Source organism: Leopardus geoffroyi, chromosome D4 (assembly GCF_018350155.1).
Source record: "Leopardus geoffroyi isolate Oge1 chromosome D4, O.geoffroyi_Oge1_pat1.0, whole genome shotgun sequence".
Classification (NCBI taxonomy): domain Eukaryota; kingdom Metazoa; phylum Chordata; class Mammalia; order Carnivora; family Felidae; genus Leopardus; species Leopardus geoffroyi.
This window is the reverse complement of record NC_059342.1, coordinates 32,952,497-32,968,984: the sequence shown is the minus strand read 5'-3', so window position 1 is coordinate 32,968,984 and position 16,488 is coordinate 32,952,497. Positions and strand designations below refer to the sequence as shown.

Genomic DNA, 16,488 nt, shown 5'->3' with positions numbered 1-16,488 from the left:
GGGATGATGGGAGACATGTGGAGCAGACATGTGAGCTCACCCAAGCTGAGGTCAGCACAGCTGCCCAGCCAAACCCAGCTTAGACTGCAGGCCCATAAGAAAAACAAGCGCTTCCCACTGCAGGCCACTGGGATGCTGCAGTTGTTTGTTAAGCAGCATGACTGCAGCCACAGTTAACTGAAGCAGTCACTAAGGACTGTGTGACCCTCGGCAATCCCTTCCCTGCCTGTCCTCTACAGCTCATCTACGAAGAGAGGCAAGGGACTGGAGGGTCCACACAGCCTTTTCTAAAGGGAACTGGGGACCAAGAAACCTGGGATGAAAGGAACTCCAGATTCTAGGTGATCAGAGTTCTTCAAGCCCTAGAAGGAGCTGAGGGAAACACTTTAATGGGCACCATGGGCAGGGTGAAGAGCCTTTATGCCCAGTGACATTGCCTGAAACATCTGTGGCAACGTGTCCAGTTATGTAAAAAGTCTGTGATCAAAGAAGGGCCTGACAAACTTTGATATGTCTTCATAGCCAACTCCTAAGGAAAACCTGTTTTTCTGTTGATTTAAACCTAAACAGGGACACTTGGGTAGCTCAGTCAGCTAAGCATCCGACTTTGGCTCAGGTCATGATCTCACAGCTCGTACATTAGAGCCCTGTGTCAGGCCCTGTGCTGAAAGCACAGAGCCTGGAGCCTGCTTCGGATTCTGTGTCTCCCTCTCTCCCTGCCCCTCTGTAGCTTGTGTTCACATGTTCTTGCTCTCTCTCCTCTCTCTCTCTCTCAAAAATAAAAATATTTAAAAAAAATAAACCTAAACAAATAAGCAAGTCAGAAGACAGAATTGGAGAAAATGGAAATCTTTATTTTTAAACACTAGTACATTTTCAAGCTGTTTTAAAAAGGAAAAATCATATTAGTTGAAAACTATGCATCAAAGCATATTTATTTAAACTCTAATTTTACAAACACATAATGAAAGAAATATATTTTATAAATATCTACTCAGAATATTATGAAAAAAAAGTGTTTAAAAATAACCGCCCCAGATCTCCCTCTTTAAATATATAAAATTCCCATACAGTTCATAAGAATTCTTTCTCAAGAGCCAAAAATTTCACAAAGGCCAACAACTCAGTTCTCATCAGACACAATCAAAAGTAATAGGGATATAAAAAATTGTAAAAGTTCTGTACAAGGGAAATTACAGATAGCACACGGGTAAATCTCATTACCATACAGGCCATTTGTATTTTAAAAATGTTTTATAAAAACTGCCATTTAAATAAGTGAGAGTCCTTCCCTGACTGTGGAAAATATATAAATGATCACCCTCCTACCTGGGTATGGAGGCTCCCACCCGCTGGGCTTGTGGAGAAAAGTCTCCATGTGTTTCCTGACTAAAGGCCTAATTAGGTCGCATGTGGGACCCGCCTCCTCAGGCAGTGGCTTTTTTTGGTGGGTGATTCATTATTATTTCCTTTTACTTAGAAAAGTTCTTTGGGATCATCGAAGACAATTGCTCACAAGTGAAAGCAGGACTAGGGGATGACTTCAGATTGTTGTGTCCAATTAGTAACACTTGTACTCTGTGGTTTGGGTGACAAACTCTGGCAAGCCTAATTTTCCACTGTCAGAAACACCCCCGCCACCTACCCCAGTGAAACACATCGCTGGCCCCAAGGCTGTCCCTTCATCTTTCTTCTTCCAGCCCAACTTGCTTAGTTGCCTACAGCAGTATATGCAGATTACTGTCTCTTCTGACACTTCTTCTGGAAAGAGCTCTTCAAAAATGTGCGGTACACAGGGTCATCCACATATTCGTTCTTAAACCTGGAGCTCAGCACTCTCTGTCTTTTTTTCTCCCCTTGGATTATGTCTGCTCCGTAAAACGTGTCTTCAAATCGCATATCAGAGGCTGTGGACTAGAAAGAGCCAGCATCACAGTGCAGAAGGCACAGCATTTGACCATGACAAGAATGGACAAAGATCTGATCCAACCAACTCGAGATGGGGTGCAGAGGCCAGGCCACAGGCCCAGGATTTTGGAGCCTCCCCACCTGTTTCAGCCAGGCTCCTGACTCCATGTAGCCTCACCCCCAGGGACCTTGCCCCAGCAGAAGCAGCATTGAAGTCTTCTCATTTAAATCTCCCTCACTCTCCACCTCCCCTCTGGCTCATGCCCAACCAAGTTTTTGACAAATTTGTCAACAGTCATCTCTAATTCGCCCCAATTCCGATTTACCTCTAGGCCTCTGCCCGCACACCTTCCCTGAAACTGTCCTTGCTCCAGTCCACTTTCTATGACACTTTTCCATCCTAAATTTATTTGACTATTTCTGTTACTTAAGTATTGCTGGCAGCTCACTTATCTGACATTGATAAGGCCTTCCTCCTGCCTCTCTTCTTCCTCTGGCTCTGACTATTGATGTCTCAGGGGTTCTTCTTTCTTAACTATCTGTTCAACTCTGAGGCTCCTGGCACTTTGCACTTCTCCTCTCCACATATGCTCGCTGACCCCTCACACCCATACTCATGGCTTTAATTCCTGCTTCTTCTCCAAGGATGCTCACCCCTCTCACTCCAGTTCAGACCCCCTCCTGTGCACAGGCCTGCATGTCCAACTGCCCAGGAGGCGTCTCAGAGTGTTGACCCCAGAGGCACCTCACATCAAGCTGCCCTACATTGAACTCAGTCTTCCCTCCCCATTACTGTCCTTCCCATACTGCACACATGGCCTACCTATCCTATCCATCTAGCTGCACTGTAGTCATTGGTAATGTCCCCCGCCCCTACCAAGTCCAGGATCCCTTCTACATATTTCTTGTAGCCCTCCCTCCTTTCTTTATTCTGGCTGACTCCCTGGTGCAGGCCTTCACATTTCCTCTGCTAAACCACTGCAAATGCTGCACCCCCCGACTTTGTTCTATACAACCACTGGAAGAAAGTGCTTTACAAACTGTCTGATCCCATGACATCCCTGCTTATCATCTTTCAACAGCCTTGCTGCCTTTAAGATGGCACCTGAGATCCCTAGGCTGGACCTACAAAACCTGGCATAATCCTATGCCACGTTCTGGTCAAATAGAATTATTTGCAGTTCCTGACCATGTCTCACTGGCTCATGCTTTTCTGTCATTAGACGTACTTTTTCCTTTGCATGGAAGCTGTCTTTCTATTTTCTCTGCCACAGGCAGACTCAAGGGCTCTTCTTCTGGTTCCAGTCAGACTTTACAAGTCAATGCCACAGAATGAGGTCAGTGGCAGAGATGAGGGGCAGGTAAGTTTCTCCCCACTGGGGATTCCTTGAACCCCTTGAGGGTGAGGATATTAGGCACTGAGTTCAGAATTTTATGTGTTCTCCACACCAAGCAACATGCCCAGCACTCAGTCACTGCTTAATTGTTAGCTAGGTGAAGGAATGTGGGCTTTTTCTGTTATGCTCAGGTAAAGGCCACATTAGGAGACTATTTTTGCTTCCTAATTCCCTACTGCTTTGCCTTCTAAAATGCATTTCCAACTGGTTTTCACTGAGGTAGATCACTCCTGACAATACCAATGCACAGTGGATCTCACTATCACTGAGGCCACCTCCCCTGGTTGGTGACAGAGGCAGAGTCCAGCTTTGAGGGCTTGAAACACATGGTCAATCATGAAGAAGAGATTAACAATGGAACAGTTACAAAGAAGCTCGAAAACTAAAAATGGAGCTACGTGCACAGCAGGCATGTTCCCTGACAGTTCATGAGATGGTTATTCAGGGTAACAGGCTACCTGCACGGGTCCCCCAGACACTCCCTTGTTTCACTTGGGAAGAAAATAACTAAAAGATTATGAGTTGGTTGGGCACCCTCTGCCATTAGGAGAAAACAGTTTTGTTTCATTCATTCTTGGCAAAGCACTTCCTCTGAGTAATCTTTCCCTTTTGTAAGTGCTAAAGTTATCAAAAGAGAAAATAAAACATCTATGAAAGTGTTGCCATTGTGCGAGAACAGCAAAAGTCAGCCTTTCAAATACAATAATAAAACCGATTTACCAGCAGCTCTACTTAATTATGCACTGTTGCCATGGTTATTCTGTGAGACAATAAAAGGTAATGGGGCCGTTTCTGAAGTTAGTGGGAAAGAACCCCCGCAAAATCACTGAGGTGGACTGCTGACTCTTTTGAAAAATTTCTTCCCAAGTCAGCGTGTGTCTGGGTGAGCAGAAGTCATTAAAATATGAGGCCTCCTGTTTAGCAGTGAGGCTGCTAGCCCACCCCCTCCTTTAGAAAAACAAAAGAGATTTCTCTAATCATAAAATATCTTCCATCAATGACTTTTCCAATTAGATTTGTTTCACCAACTGGAAAAAAAAAATAGCAGTCATAGACCAACCAAGGGCCTGAGGGTGATATACTAACCTGAAAGAAAAGCTGGTTTGCTATAACAGGAGCAGAGGAGTCTTTGATTCAATAAAAACAGAGGTAGCAAACTGGATTTAATGACTGTGAGCCTTTGCTCCTAAAGATATTTTCTACTAGGCTCAACTGTTTGATATAACAGTTTACATTCAGATAATATACGTGATTTATATATTTTTCACTGACTTTTATTTTTAATTAAAAAATTCTCTGAGAATAAAAAAAAAAGTTGGATGTTGGTATGACTGTTCAGAGAAATGGATCTTAGGAAATTCAGGAGCTGGGTTCGAATAAAGCTATGTAGGAAGGCAACCTGGTATTGGAGCCAAATCTATTATGGAACAAAGAGATTATGATCTGAACAAAAAGCAAAAAAAGCATTCTTTTAGTGTGATTAAGAAACAGTATTTTAAATACACAAGACCTAGCTGGTGCTTAATTATACACACATTAGAAAACCAAAGACCTGAGTGACTTACAGAGGACTGCCTACTCCATTCCCCATCTTTTAATCTCTAGGTGAATGAGTGAGTGAGTGAGTGAGTGAGTAAATAAATAAATGAATAAATAAAGGAGTGGGGGGCAAGGAAGGGCAGGGAGATGAGGGAGAATCGATGGAAGACAGGAGCACAACATGAAAGGTAGCCATCTTTAGCATCCTGAAGAGGAAAAGTTGTTCTTAAGAGATTTAAAGATGTAGGGCTGGACAAGCTATCCAGACTTTTTTAGATCTTTGTTAGGATTTAGCCAATGTCTTTACAACAGGAATATTTGATTTTCTCTTTCCCTGCAGTTTATCTGGCAGTTAATCTATTTTTAGGTGTTTGGGTCCCCTATGTGCCACATTTCTCATTGGGCAGGTACCACTGCTTTACTGTCACTCTTCTCTTGATGATTTCACTGTGAAGGACCTTCCTCTCAAGGATGCAGCTCAGAAAGACAGTTGACACGTGGTGCAGTTACCCTGTTCCCAGAATCCCACCTGACAGAAAAAGGAACTAAATATACAACTGAAGACTCAAGGAATCCAAGGATTTTCCAGATTAAGGTAACTATCACTGCAGAAAAGTATATCATAAGCATGTGCTGAAAACTAAGGGTGTCATTTATTCTGGAAACAAAATTCATTTTAGTCAAAAAAATCCCATTCTTTCAAATTTCCCTGTTCAGGATTTATCATTTTTCAGATATAGTAGATGCAATTCTAAATGAGTAAAATTGACTTCATTTCAGGGTCCACTAAATATTTTATGATACAATAATGAAATCTAAGTTATTGTGAATTATATTTTTTAACAACTTCAGTTTTGATTATTTGTCCATGTTTATTTGTCTTTTAATGGAATGTGTAAAGCTTGAAACTAAAAACATTTTCTTTCTTTCTTTTTTTTCTTTTTAGAAACTGCTTTAGTATTCCCACAACTACTTTTGGAGCTTTTTAAAATTCCTTTAGTTATAAAAGTGAGAGCTTGGTTTAATTATGAACTGACATATTAATGAGTTTTTGGAGAGAAGTTAATGTATATGATAGGGCTATAGGAAACCAGATGCTCACTTATACTGTGTCCCTTTTAAACAACTATTGAAAACTTCCTTTAATGTTGCTTCTGATGACATGATTATAAGTACATATTCAACAACTATTTTGGTATGCCAATAAATGTTAACATCATTTGACTTCATTAGAAAGAAAAACAAGAAACCTACACTGGTTTCCCATTTGGGGCCAAATTTTAGGCTTGCATAAGTAAGGGAAAAGTTGCATTGGCTTTCTGGAAATCAATCCAAATGCCTAAGTATGCTTCCTGCTGGGCTTGGGAAACAGAGGGAGAGGATGAGAGATTCACATGGTGGATCCCCAAGGGGTATTTGCCAGCACTTACGAAACGAGCTTTCACTCTCTTGGGTAACTCTTCGTCTAAAGTGTAGATGTCCTCTCTCTTCATTGCTATCTGGGATCCATCTTCAAATTCAACCTAATGAGAAATAAGATTCATGCATACAACGAAACATATACACACAATATCACATATACACATACATACACAAAGAAGCATTCACCATTTTTTTCAAGGTTCTAAGTAACTAAAAAAAGGGAAAAAGGATCAAGCAGAACAAACAAGAGGACCGGCCAACAGCTAAAGAACAAAGAAAAGCTCTTTCCCTTTATTAAACTAACAACATATGCTTTCAAACAGGCCAAAATTCTTGAAAATGAGTGTCTTGGAATATGTGATATGAAAACTTTATCCCTTCCCCCTACCCCCAAAGCAAAAACAAAGAAACACAGCGGCTCCTCAATGATTTCTTCGAATATGAAATTATGGCCAATTTGGCATTAAGAGCTGGGCCTGTCAGTACCATTTGTTTCTTTAAGAGGCTCTGACACCCTAAGAGGGACAAATGATGATATATTTACTCTTGTATAATAATCCTCCAGGATAAAGTAATTTCTCAAGTTATTAGAGAACGTTCAAAACTCACTTCTATAAAATTCAACCATTTGGCCAGAAAAATCCCAGGTTCTCAACCTCATAACATGTAAAATCACAATAATGGGTGAAAACTTTCATCTAAAATGAAATTTAAAACTTTTTATTCAAGTAAATCAAATGGCAGCAAATAACTGCATAACCAGTATTTTCAACATTTTAGAAGATTTTGTCAGAGAAAAGTAAGTGACACTGGTTAAAAGAAACCAAGGGCATCTGGGGGAAATTCATCAAATTCCCTATTCAAAGTAATTGGTCTTGGTTTAGTCTTAAACCACACATGAGCTCTATCAGGAGCAAACAACAAAAGGGATGCAATCAGAGCACAATATCTTTTTTTTTTTTTTAAGTTTATTTATTTACTGTGAGAGAGTGAGCACAAGCAGGGTAGGTGCCGAGAGAGGAGAGAGAGAAGAGACAGAATTCCTGATGCAGGGCTTGAACTCAACAAGCCCCGAGATCATGACCTGAGCCAAGGCAGACACTTAACTGATTGAGCCACCCAGGCACCCTTCTTTTACTCCATTTCTCTCTCTCTCTTTTCTTTAATATTTATTTACTTTCAGAGAGTGCAAGTGGGGCAGGGGCAGAGACAGAAGGGGACAGAGGATCTGAAGCAGGCTCTGAGTGTTGACAGCAAAGAGCCCAATGCAGAGCTCGAACTCATGAATCATGAGATCATGACCTGAGCCAAAGTCAGACACTTAACCGACGGAGCCACCCAGGTGCCCTCAGGGCACAATATCTAATATGTTCTAACCCTGAACCACTTATGACATTTTTGAAGTTCCTAAGTTGTCTGTCTGAATTCTTTAGGTGTAAGCAATAAAAATAGGCTTGTATTTCTGGTTAAAAGGTAAGTGAAACTTTGCAGCTGTACTAGGTTAATAATAAAAAAAAATCTGCTGGACTTCAAAAAATACTAAAATTAGGATAATATATATAATTTTCTTTTTATCCATGTACTACACACATTTGACTAAGCTGAAACAATCGGTTGGAATTAGGTCTCGGTCACAGGAGAGCTCTCCCTGTTACTTCCCAGAAGGGTGAGATGGGAAGGCTTTTCTTCCTGGCCTTATTTTAGCAGAGTGGTTTCTTTAATATTTAATTAGGCCAAGGTGTCATCTCATTTATACATTTTGATAGCACAGCTAGAAGTACTTGTGCCTACCTTTCTTCTGTTTTAGATCATTTGAAAATTCTGAAAAGCAAAAAAAGGCAATTATAAAACTGAAAGGGAGTATGGTGTGATGACCAATCATCCCAGGACCCAGGGGTCTCCCGGGATGCACGACTTCTAGTGCTAAAATTAGGGACAGTCCCTCACAAGCTAGGATGGTTGTTCACCCTAGTTGGGACACAGCTTAGAGTAAACTCTGGTCCTTCCCTTTACCAGCTGTGTGATCTTCAACAAATTATTAAATTCATGTAACCTTTTTACCCTCATTTGTAAAATAGGAGTCAAAAACATTTATCTTGCAGGGCTACTGTGAGGGTCAAAAAAAGTGCACACACTTAGCATATTTAGCTCTGTGCAATAGGTATTTTAGTTGTATCTTTTTTTGTGAACATCTTTGCTTATTCAATGATGAGGCTGAACAGTTAGACACAAAACACAAAATGATCTCAAAAGGGCACTTGGTTTAATGAGGAATTTTAAATTCCTTGTACTTGAGAGATAATTTTAATATTAGTCTTAACTTTTTCATGGAGTCTATAAATATGCTTATAGTTCTATGTTGATAGGCCATCATAAATTCCACTGAAGTTAACATACTGATTACTAATTAGCCTGAATTTCATCGGGTCCTCACTGTGATACTTTTCATGTAGCTAAGAGCTTTGCTACATGTAAGATGCTTCACTTTTACATTTATTGTTTAATTAAATGTCATTATTTTCTTTTGAATCATGTAGTAATGCTTCTTTTCTAGGAGTCTCCACTATTATCAGTCTGTCTTATGCTTTTTGCCTAATTCTGGATGTTCTGATGCAAAGAAACTCCAGCACCTACCCTATCACAAATGACCTGAATCTGCAACTCAACACTATGGACCAATACAAAGGGGAAAACAGCCTTGACACACTCATGCACACACATGTGCACCAGTACACACACCTACAACATACACATAAATGTGCTCTCCTACCTGCTCACCTTGGGTTTTTCTAGGCCTTAAAAAAATGTTCGTTTCCTAAACTTCTTTGAACCCCTTGAATTACATTGTGCTCTAGTTCCTGATTCAGTGTCTTATAATGTACTCTGCCACTTAAACCCTTGCCCCTTATCAGTCTTTGAACAATTCTAAGCTGAAACTGGCAGTCTTGTCATTCTCCAGCTGTTTTTAACTTAATAGGCCTGAACCTTCTTACTCTTTTCTTCTTTTAACTTCAATCTTCCTGTTTTTGCTCTACTGCTTAGCTTGAGAATGTTGATTTCTGCCATCGTGTTACTGAAAGTACTACAATGTATGGATTCTAATAAATGTGTTCTTTTTAAAGTCTGAAGGAGAGACACCTGGGTGACTCAGTTAAGCATCTGACTTTGGCTCAGGTCAAGATCTCACGGTTTGTGAGTTTGAGCCCAGCACTGGGCTCTCTGCTGTCAGTGCACAGCCTACTTTGGATCCTCTGCTTCCCTCTCTCTCTCTGCCCCTCCTGTGCTCATTCTCTCTCTGTCTCTCTCAAAATAAGTAAATAAACTTTAAAAAAAAGTCTGAAGGAATACAAACGCACATCTGCCATCCATGTTGTTTTGTTAGAGTTTAACTCATTCTCATTTCTGACAGAGATAAAATATTTTCAGTTTAATTGCATATGCACTCTTTAATAATATGCAGAGTTCCCTAGTTAACAGAATATCCAACCAATAGCTCTACTTTTCATTAAATAAGCACTCCATTAAGTTTAAGTGGACAAACGGCCACAACTGTGTCAACACACAGTTGATTTAGGTTTGCTGAGACACCCAATGGAGGTAAGTCTCTCAGGCAAAAGCCACCAACTCAGGGGCTGCTAGCTGATGAACAGCCATCACTGTCTTGGCATACAGTGAGATAAATCAGCCAATTAGTCTCTCCCCATATGATGTAAACACAAGAAAGCAGCCTACCATCCAGTCGCTTATCTTTGGGGCCTACCTATATTCTTTACAATTAAACCACTCATCAAATGCTAATAGAGTTTCCCAGTGTTGAATTGGTAATAAAACTCCAATATCTGTGCCATCAGACATTGAATCTTTGCCTCCTTTAAAAAAGAAGAGGTGCTCCAAATTCATGTGGCCTATTCATCAGCAGCATACTGGATATACATGTGCCCTCTGGCTTCCTCTCAGTGAACATCTCACACAGGATAGCACTCACCTGGTACATGTGGGCAACATTTGATCCCAGATATTTTGCTCCATAGAGTTTGCCATCAGGCCACTTGACTTGGACAACTTCTCCCTCAGCAGGAGGGCCCAGTTTCACACAGTCTCGGCTCTGTGGAAGAAACGCAGACAGGCTTTTCAAGGAAAGTGTCTAAGTGACTGCATTTAGAACTTAGCAAATGATGAACTCCTGGCAATTAAAAGGAGTTATTGCCTCTGTTTTATGGATTATGATCTTGCATGGGTGTTCAGGGGAAGAGATATGAGCCAAAGGAGTACTTAAAGATTCAGCCTACATCATAAAGTTGCAAAGGAGCCACCATAAGCCAAGTAGGAAAAAAACAGCAGCATTTACATTTGCTACTTGACAAAGAACTGTTCAGAGGGTAACTAAACTATGCATGGAAAGTCCTTTAGCTGAAGAATAGACCAGCTCATGATTTACAACACCTGACATTTATATAGCATTTTTGCAGTCAACTAAATGCTCTAACACACAACTTATTCGATCCTCATAATCAGTCCACAAAGTAAGCAGAGATTATTAATTATCCCATTTTACTGGCAAGGAAACTGAGCCTCCAAGGAGGCTCCTTTAGGTTGTCAGCATCTCTGGAGGAGTGAAGCTTAATAGCAGGATAAGAAGTGGGATAGCTAGGTGAAAGTGGGGCCAGGGAAGAGCACAGTGAGGTCCGAGCTGTCAGGCTGTGACAAAGCAACAAGGGAAAGGAAAGCAAGAAGCATCTGCAGCATGGCAGGTGAGGCTGGGAGGGTTGTGTGCTGTTTAGCAGGCCTCTTCGGAAGACCCTTGGACCTCCCCAGAAAGTCATGCTTCTGTTGGCTGTCCATTAAGTGACCAGCCCTCTTCCTTCTACAGGCATCCATGGTGGCCATCCAAAACCCATCTTCTTCTCACTCATGTCTTGGACTCAACAGTGCTTCCTCCTAAGGCAAGGGTTCAGAGAAAAACCCAGTAGTCCATCCTGGAAGGTGCTTGCTTTTTGGCAGGGAAGGGAGGTAACAGGTCAAATAAAATGTTTTCACAGACATAGTTTGGAAACTCTTAAATTTGTATGTATTGGGTATGACAGAGTGAAATTTTAATACAAATGAATTAAATACTTGACCTCTTTGGTAAAGTTTTTGCACATTTAGCAATTCGTGTTTTGCTAATACCAGTATTTTACTGATGAGGCCAATATGACTGACTGAAATGCACACTTGATCAATCAAGCTATAAATGCAGACTGGGCATGGTTCTATGGTTTAAATGAGAGGCGCACACAGGAAATACTTAGTTGTTTAGGACTAGAAATCCACCCTCTATTCCTTTCCATTACTAATAGAAATTTTGCATTATAAAGAAGTGGACATTTTATTGTTGGATTCAGAATACACATGAGAGGCTCAGCTGTTCATTTTCCTCACTGCAGATTCACTTCCATTTAAAGCTACAGGCAAAGAGAAACTTGTGTGCTCAGAAGCTCTATAGAATTGACAGTCTGCATCTAACTTAGTTAAACAAAAATAAGTTTCTCCGTGGCCTTCATAATATTTGGCCTTAGGGCATGCAGAATTGAAAGGGCAGGCTATAGAAATGTTTTCTAGCTATGTCCCTGGGGTTATCCTCTTACTTTCCATTTCCCTTCCAAAGATGAACCTGGTACTAAGAACACTGGAAGGTGCAGCTTCTAAATAGACACTATCCAGTCTGCTAGCCTGGGAAGTGATATCAGCTCAGGGGTAACTGAGCTGAAACCTAGCAGAGTGGGGAATGGGGGAGGGGGCACAAGAGTATGTTTCTTCCCTCTCTTCAAGTTTTCTTCCATGTGGAGGAAGCTCCATTGGGGTAAATGTTCCTGGTTTCTTTTCCACTCTCTCATTCATCCACTCTTCCAAGAGAATAAGCAGTGACTGAACTTTGTTGTTGAGTTCTCAAGGATATGACATTTTCCAAACTATGCACCATAGAGCCCTGGGGCACCACAGCAAACTCACAGGGGCTCTGTGGGATATTTTCAGGGGAAACCCAGTGACACTCGTCAGACACCCAGCTTACCACTACTACTCTTAAGTTGTTTAGACCTAACTCACTTAATACATGGAAGTGTGGACACCATAAAAAAAAATTGTGCTGAAATACTACTTGGCAATGAGAAAGAATGAAATCTTGACATTTGCAACAGTGTGGATGGAATTGGGGGGTATTATGCTAAGTGAAATAAGTCAGAAAAAAATATCATATGTTTTCACTCATATGTGGAACTTGAGAAACTTAACAGAAGACAATGGGGGAAGGGAAGGGGGGAAATAGTTTTAAACAGAGAGGGAGGCAAGTCATAAGAGACTCTTAAATACAAAGAATAAACTAAAGGTTGATGGGGGGAGCAGGGGAAGGGGAAATGGGTGATGGGCATTGAGGAGGGCTCTTGTTGGGATGAGCACTGGGTGTTGTATCTAAGCGATGAATCATGGGAATCTATCCCCAAAACTAAGAGTGCACACTGTATACACTGTATGTGGGCTAACCTGATAATAAATTTTATATATATATATATATATATATATATATATATATATACAGAAAGAGAGAGAGAGAGAGTATATATATATATATATATATATATATATATATATATACATATATATATATATATACACATATAATTTGTGCTGAGATACCCAGGGGCTGTGAACTAGTAAAGCTTGGTAATTGTGGCTTTACCCCCTCACGTTCTCTTTCTCTTTGGAACCACCCTGTGGGCAGAGAACACAAGTCCTGCTCTGTTCCTTCCATAGAGAGGAGCTGGTGGTGTCCTGAAACCCTGTCACTAGGAGGCCTGTCTGATCCTCAGATGCAGTATTAGGAACTTTGTTTGCCCACAGATATAAAACCACACACTACAACATCTGCTTTATTAGTAATGAAGAAGATCTTTTCAGTCTCTAAATCCTGACTCCGTTGTCTCTTTTGCTTTTCCTCAGGCAGGATAAATTCTATTTATTGGGCCCTTATTTAATCCAAATGGAGGGAATTCAAGGCCTTGTGGAATACAGAACATGCACTCCCCATTTACTCACCTACCAAAAACAACTGCCAAGCAGGAGACTTAGGTCCTTAGTTTTAGAGATCTGACCTTCGTCAGAGATTTTCTAACCTTTAAAATAAATCTTCACAACAAATCCTGACCTGAAATTTTAAGTACCATATCACTGAGGTATGGCAATGGCCACAGAAACGTGGTCTAAGCAAAACATGAAGATACTTGAGCAATTTATCATAAAAACATACCTTGATAAATTAAATGTATGCAACATTACCATGTGAGAAATAATTATTTTTTAAAAAGGTGTTTGAGAAAAAAATGTCTGAGATACAGTGTGTTATCTGTCTTACCTGTCCATTTGCCCTTTACTCACAAGTCCCAATTTGGTATTGCCAGTGCCTGACCTCAAAGAGCCAATGTACAGCTCAGCCTCCACTAAGTTTACTCTGTGTCAGCCCCCAAAACCATGACAGAATCTAGTAAAGACATTGCGTTATCTTTCTCAATCTTCTTGCTTTCAGAACTCTTTTTTTCTTTATTCATAGGAGAAGAAAGAAAAATAACCATCCAACTACAATATACAACATAAAATTGGGTGTGAACTCCTTCCCTCCTCCACCACCAGGAGGGGTCCTTCTCATCCTCTGCCAGGTCAGTTAGCTGGAAGTGGTTTTATTTTGATTTGCATATAACTTCATTTAGTAAGTATTATTCACTGTTTACACCCCAGCTACTTTCCAAAAAGGATTTAAGACAACTCATAGTAAAACATAAAAAGGTTTATTTCCGTAACATCTAGTTTCCTCCATAGAGAAATGGTTTCAACTCACCAGCTGTCTCAAAATTTTGAGTTTGCTAGAAACCTTCTATGACTACATGGAGTACAAAGCATCCAAACAGGAATGGAAGCAGAAGCACATAGGTTGACGAAAAGAAGCTGGAAGGTTTGACACTGAGGTTCCCCTGGTCTCTCCAAAGCAGGTGTCTCCAGAACTGTCAGAGTCACTAATCCAGTGTCTGTTTACTGACCATCTGTGTGAGACACTAGAGGAGCCACCAATGCCCAGGGACAGAGGGCCTCTTGACCACACCTGGAGGCCTGTCAGCTCTGGGGCATGAGCACCTCAGGGTCTCTGCAAGGGAAATCCATGATCACTTCAACCAGAAAAGAACTTCTATTCGATTCATAGATTGGGTTTCTGAATAGGATTTCAGGTTTAAAGAAAAAAAAGGTTTAAAAGGTTTCTGTCAAAAATCACAAGTCTGAAAAATAAAATCACCTGTCTAAAACTGAGGGGATTTAGTTCGTGGAGAGCCCCAGTGAATGGTCTGCCCCCTCTTTTAAAGGCCTTCAGCTAGCTCACACTTCCCTGTGCTGTGCACAGGGAGTATGGCTCCTTACAGTATGGTCCCAACCATCAAGGCACACATTAAAAATGAAGATTCCAGGGGTGCCTGGATGGATCAGTCGGTTGAGCATCTGATTTTGGTTCAGGTGATGATATTGTGGTCCATGGGTTCAAGCCCTGCATCGGACTCTTGTGCTGACAGCTTGGAGCCTGGAGCCTGTTTCAGATTCAGTGTCTCCCTCTCTCTCTGCCCCTCCCCTGCTTATGCTCTCTTTCTCAAAAATAAATAAACGTTCAAAAAAAAATTAAGATTCCAGCCTCCCACCCCCATAGCTCTGTGTGACCTAGGGGATTTTGTTAAAGCATTCTAGAATTTGAGATCTATTAAAGGATGTAAAGGATGTAAAATGCTAAAGAGGTCTTTTCCTAATGCAGTTCTTAGTGTGTTGCTGGAGCAAGTAAACACCTTTGCTGGGAAATTATATGCATTAAAACTTTGACTAATGCATTTTCTTCAGTTGCTGTCTGGACCCTCAGAAGCAGTCTGGCTTCACCTGACATAAATAGCTGTTCACCATTTGCTGTACTGCTTCCAGGGACGTGTAAACCCCCCTAAAGCCTGCCAGGGCCCCGTCCACAGAGACACTGGTGTCTGGAGCTGCCAGTAAGCCTGTGGCTAGAACACTAAATAGATGATGTGAGAATTAAAGACAGAAATCATAATCACAGTCAAGAGCAGGCTTCTGGCCATGATTAAAGGGCTCTGATGAAAGGACTGGGATGGGTCACCAGCCCAGGCAAGAGCATGGTGTCATATCACACTCCTGCCATAGTCAGGGCTGACTCCTGTGCTTGCTCCACCAACTACAGAGATGAGCCGAGCCGCCAGTCTGATTACCTGAATTCTGAAATCACTGTGTTCTTGGAACTTTTACTGGGGCCTATGAAAGGGACCTCTGCAAGTGGCTGTCCTTGAATGATGCCTGTTTTGCCATCCTCCCCCCAGACCCTACCCCACCTCTGCTCCTAACACGTAGAAACCACAGAGCAGGCAACCCCGTCTATCAGTTCAGCTGTAGTACATGAAGACAGGGTACTTGAACTCCCAGTAGTTAATTGCCATATAGTCTGGAGCCTCTGGCAGTCCCCCTTGGGGACAACGCTTAAGTCACCAGGAGCAAACTGATACCCGCAGCTGCTGGCATTTTGAGGGATAATCACCTGCTCATTAATGGACTCTGGCAGGAATTAACAGACTGACTGATAGCCATGTACTAATTGTACTAGCTATCTATCATTTGGTTGGCTGCCCGGCATCTGAACCCCTATCTCCCTTGCAGGGTCTCAGTGGGAGAAAGAGCTAGCCTGCCATTATAGACACAGGAAAATGCCAGATACTCTCTTACCCAGCCTCCCTGGCAGCAGACATGGACAGGGGCCTGGCCAATTGGCTGCACCTGCTCAGGATGTAGAACCTGTGATCAGAGATGCAGGGAAGCAGCAGAGGGGAGAACAATCGGCAGCAGTGGCAGCCATAACAGCAGCACCCACGCACCAAAGGCACAGCAGGGGGCCAGGCTGACCACACACGTGGAAGCGGCTGTGTCCAGGTCCATGGCCTGGTCCTGCCCATGCTCCAACTGAGCAGCCTCCCTTGTTTTCACCTATTCTCTGACCTTGTCCTTTTGCATTCCTGGAGATTCTGTGGGCTTCCTAATAACTTCCCACTATATTCGTTTATTGCTTAAATTAGTTACAGTCACTTTTTGTTGCTTACAACTGACAACCCTGAATGGTAAGTAACTGCTGGTTTGGGTGATGGCAGATCCTTCC

The 16,488-nt window shown here is 41.6% G+C and overlaps 1 protein-coding gene across 16 annotated transcripts in view; it reads right to left on the bottom strand.

Moving 5' to 3' along the window:
* Window positions 1-833: 833 nt before the first annotated feature.
* Window positions 834-16,488, bottom strand: part of KDM4C (lysine demethylase 4C) — a 428,186-nt gene continuing 412,531 nt past the window's right edge. For all 16 annotated transcript variants that reach the window (XM_045468819.1, XM_045468822.1, XM_045468829.1 and 13 more), the window contains 3 exons: window positions 10,252-10,371; window positions 6,275-6,367; window positions 834-1,914 (listed from right to left, as the gene is read on the bottom strand). In XM_045468819.1, coding sequence (XP_045324775.1) covers window positions 1,738-1,914; window positions 6,275-6,367; window positions 10,252-10,371 — 390 coding nt within the window. In that variant the 3' untranslated portion in view covers window positions 834-1,737. The remainder of the gene's footprint in view (window positions 1,915-6,274; window positions 6,368-10,251; window positions 10,372-16,488) is intronic.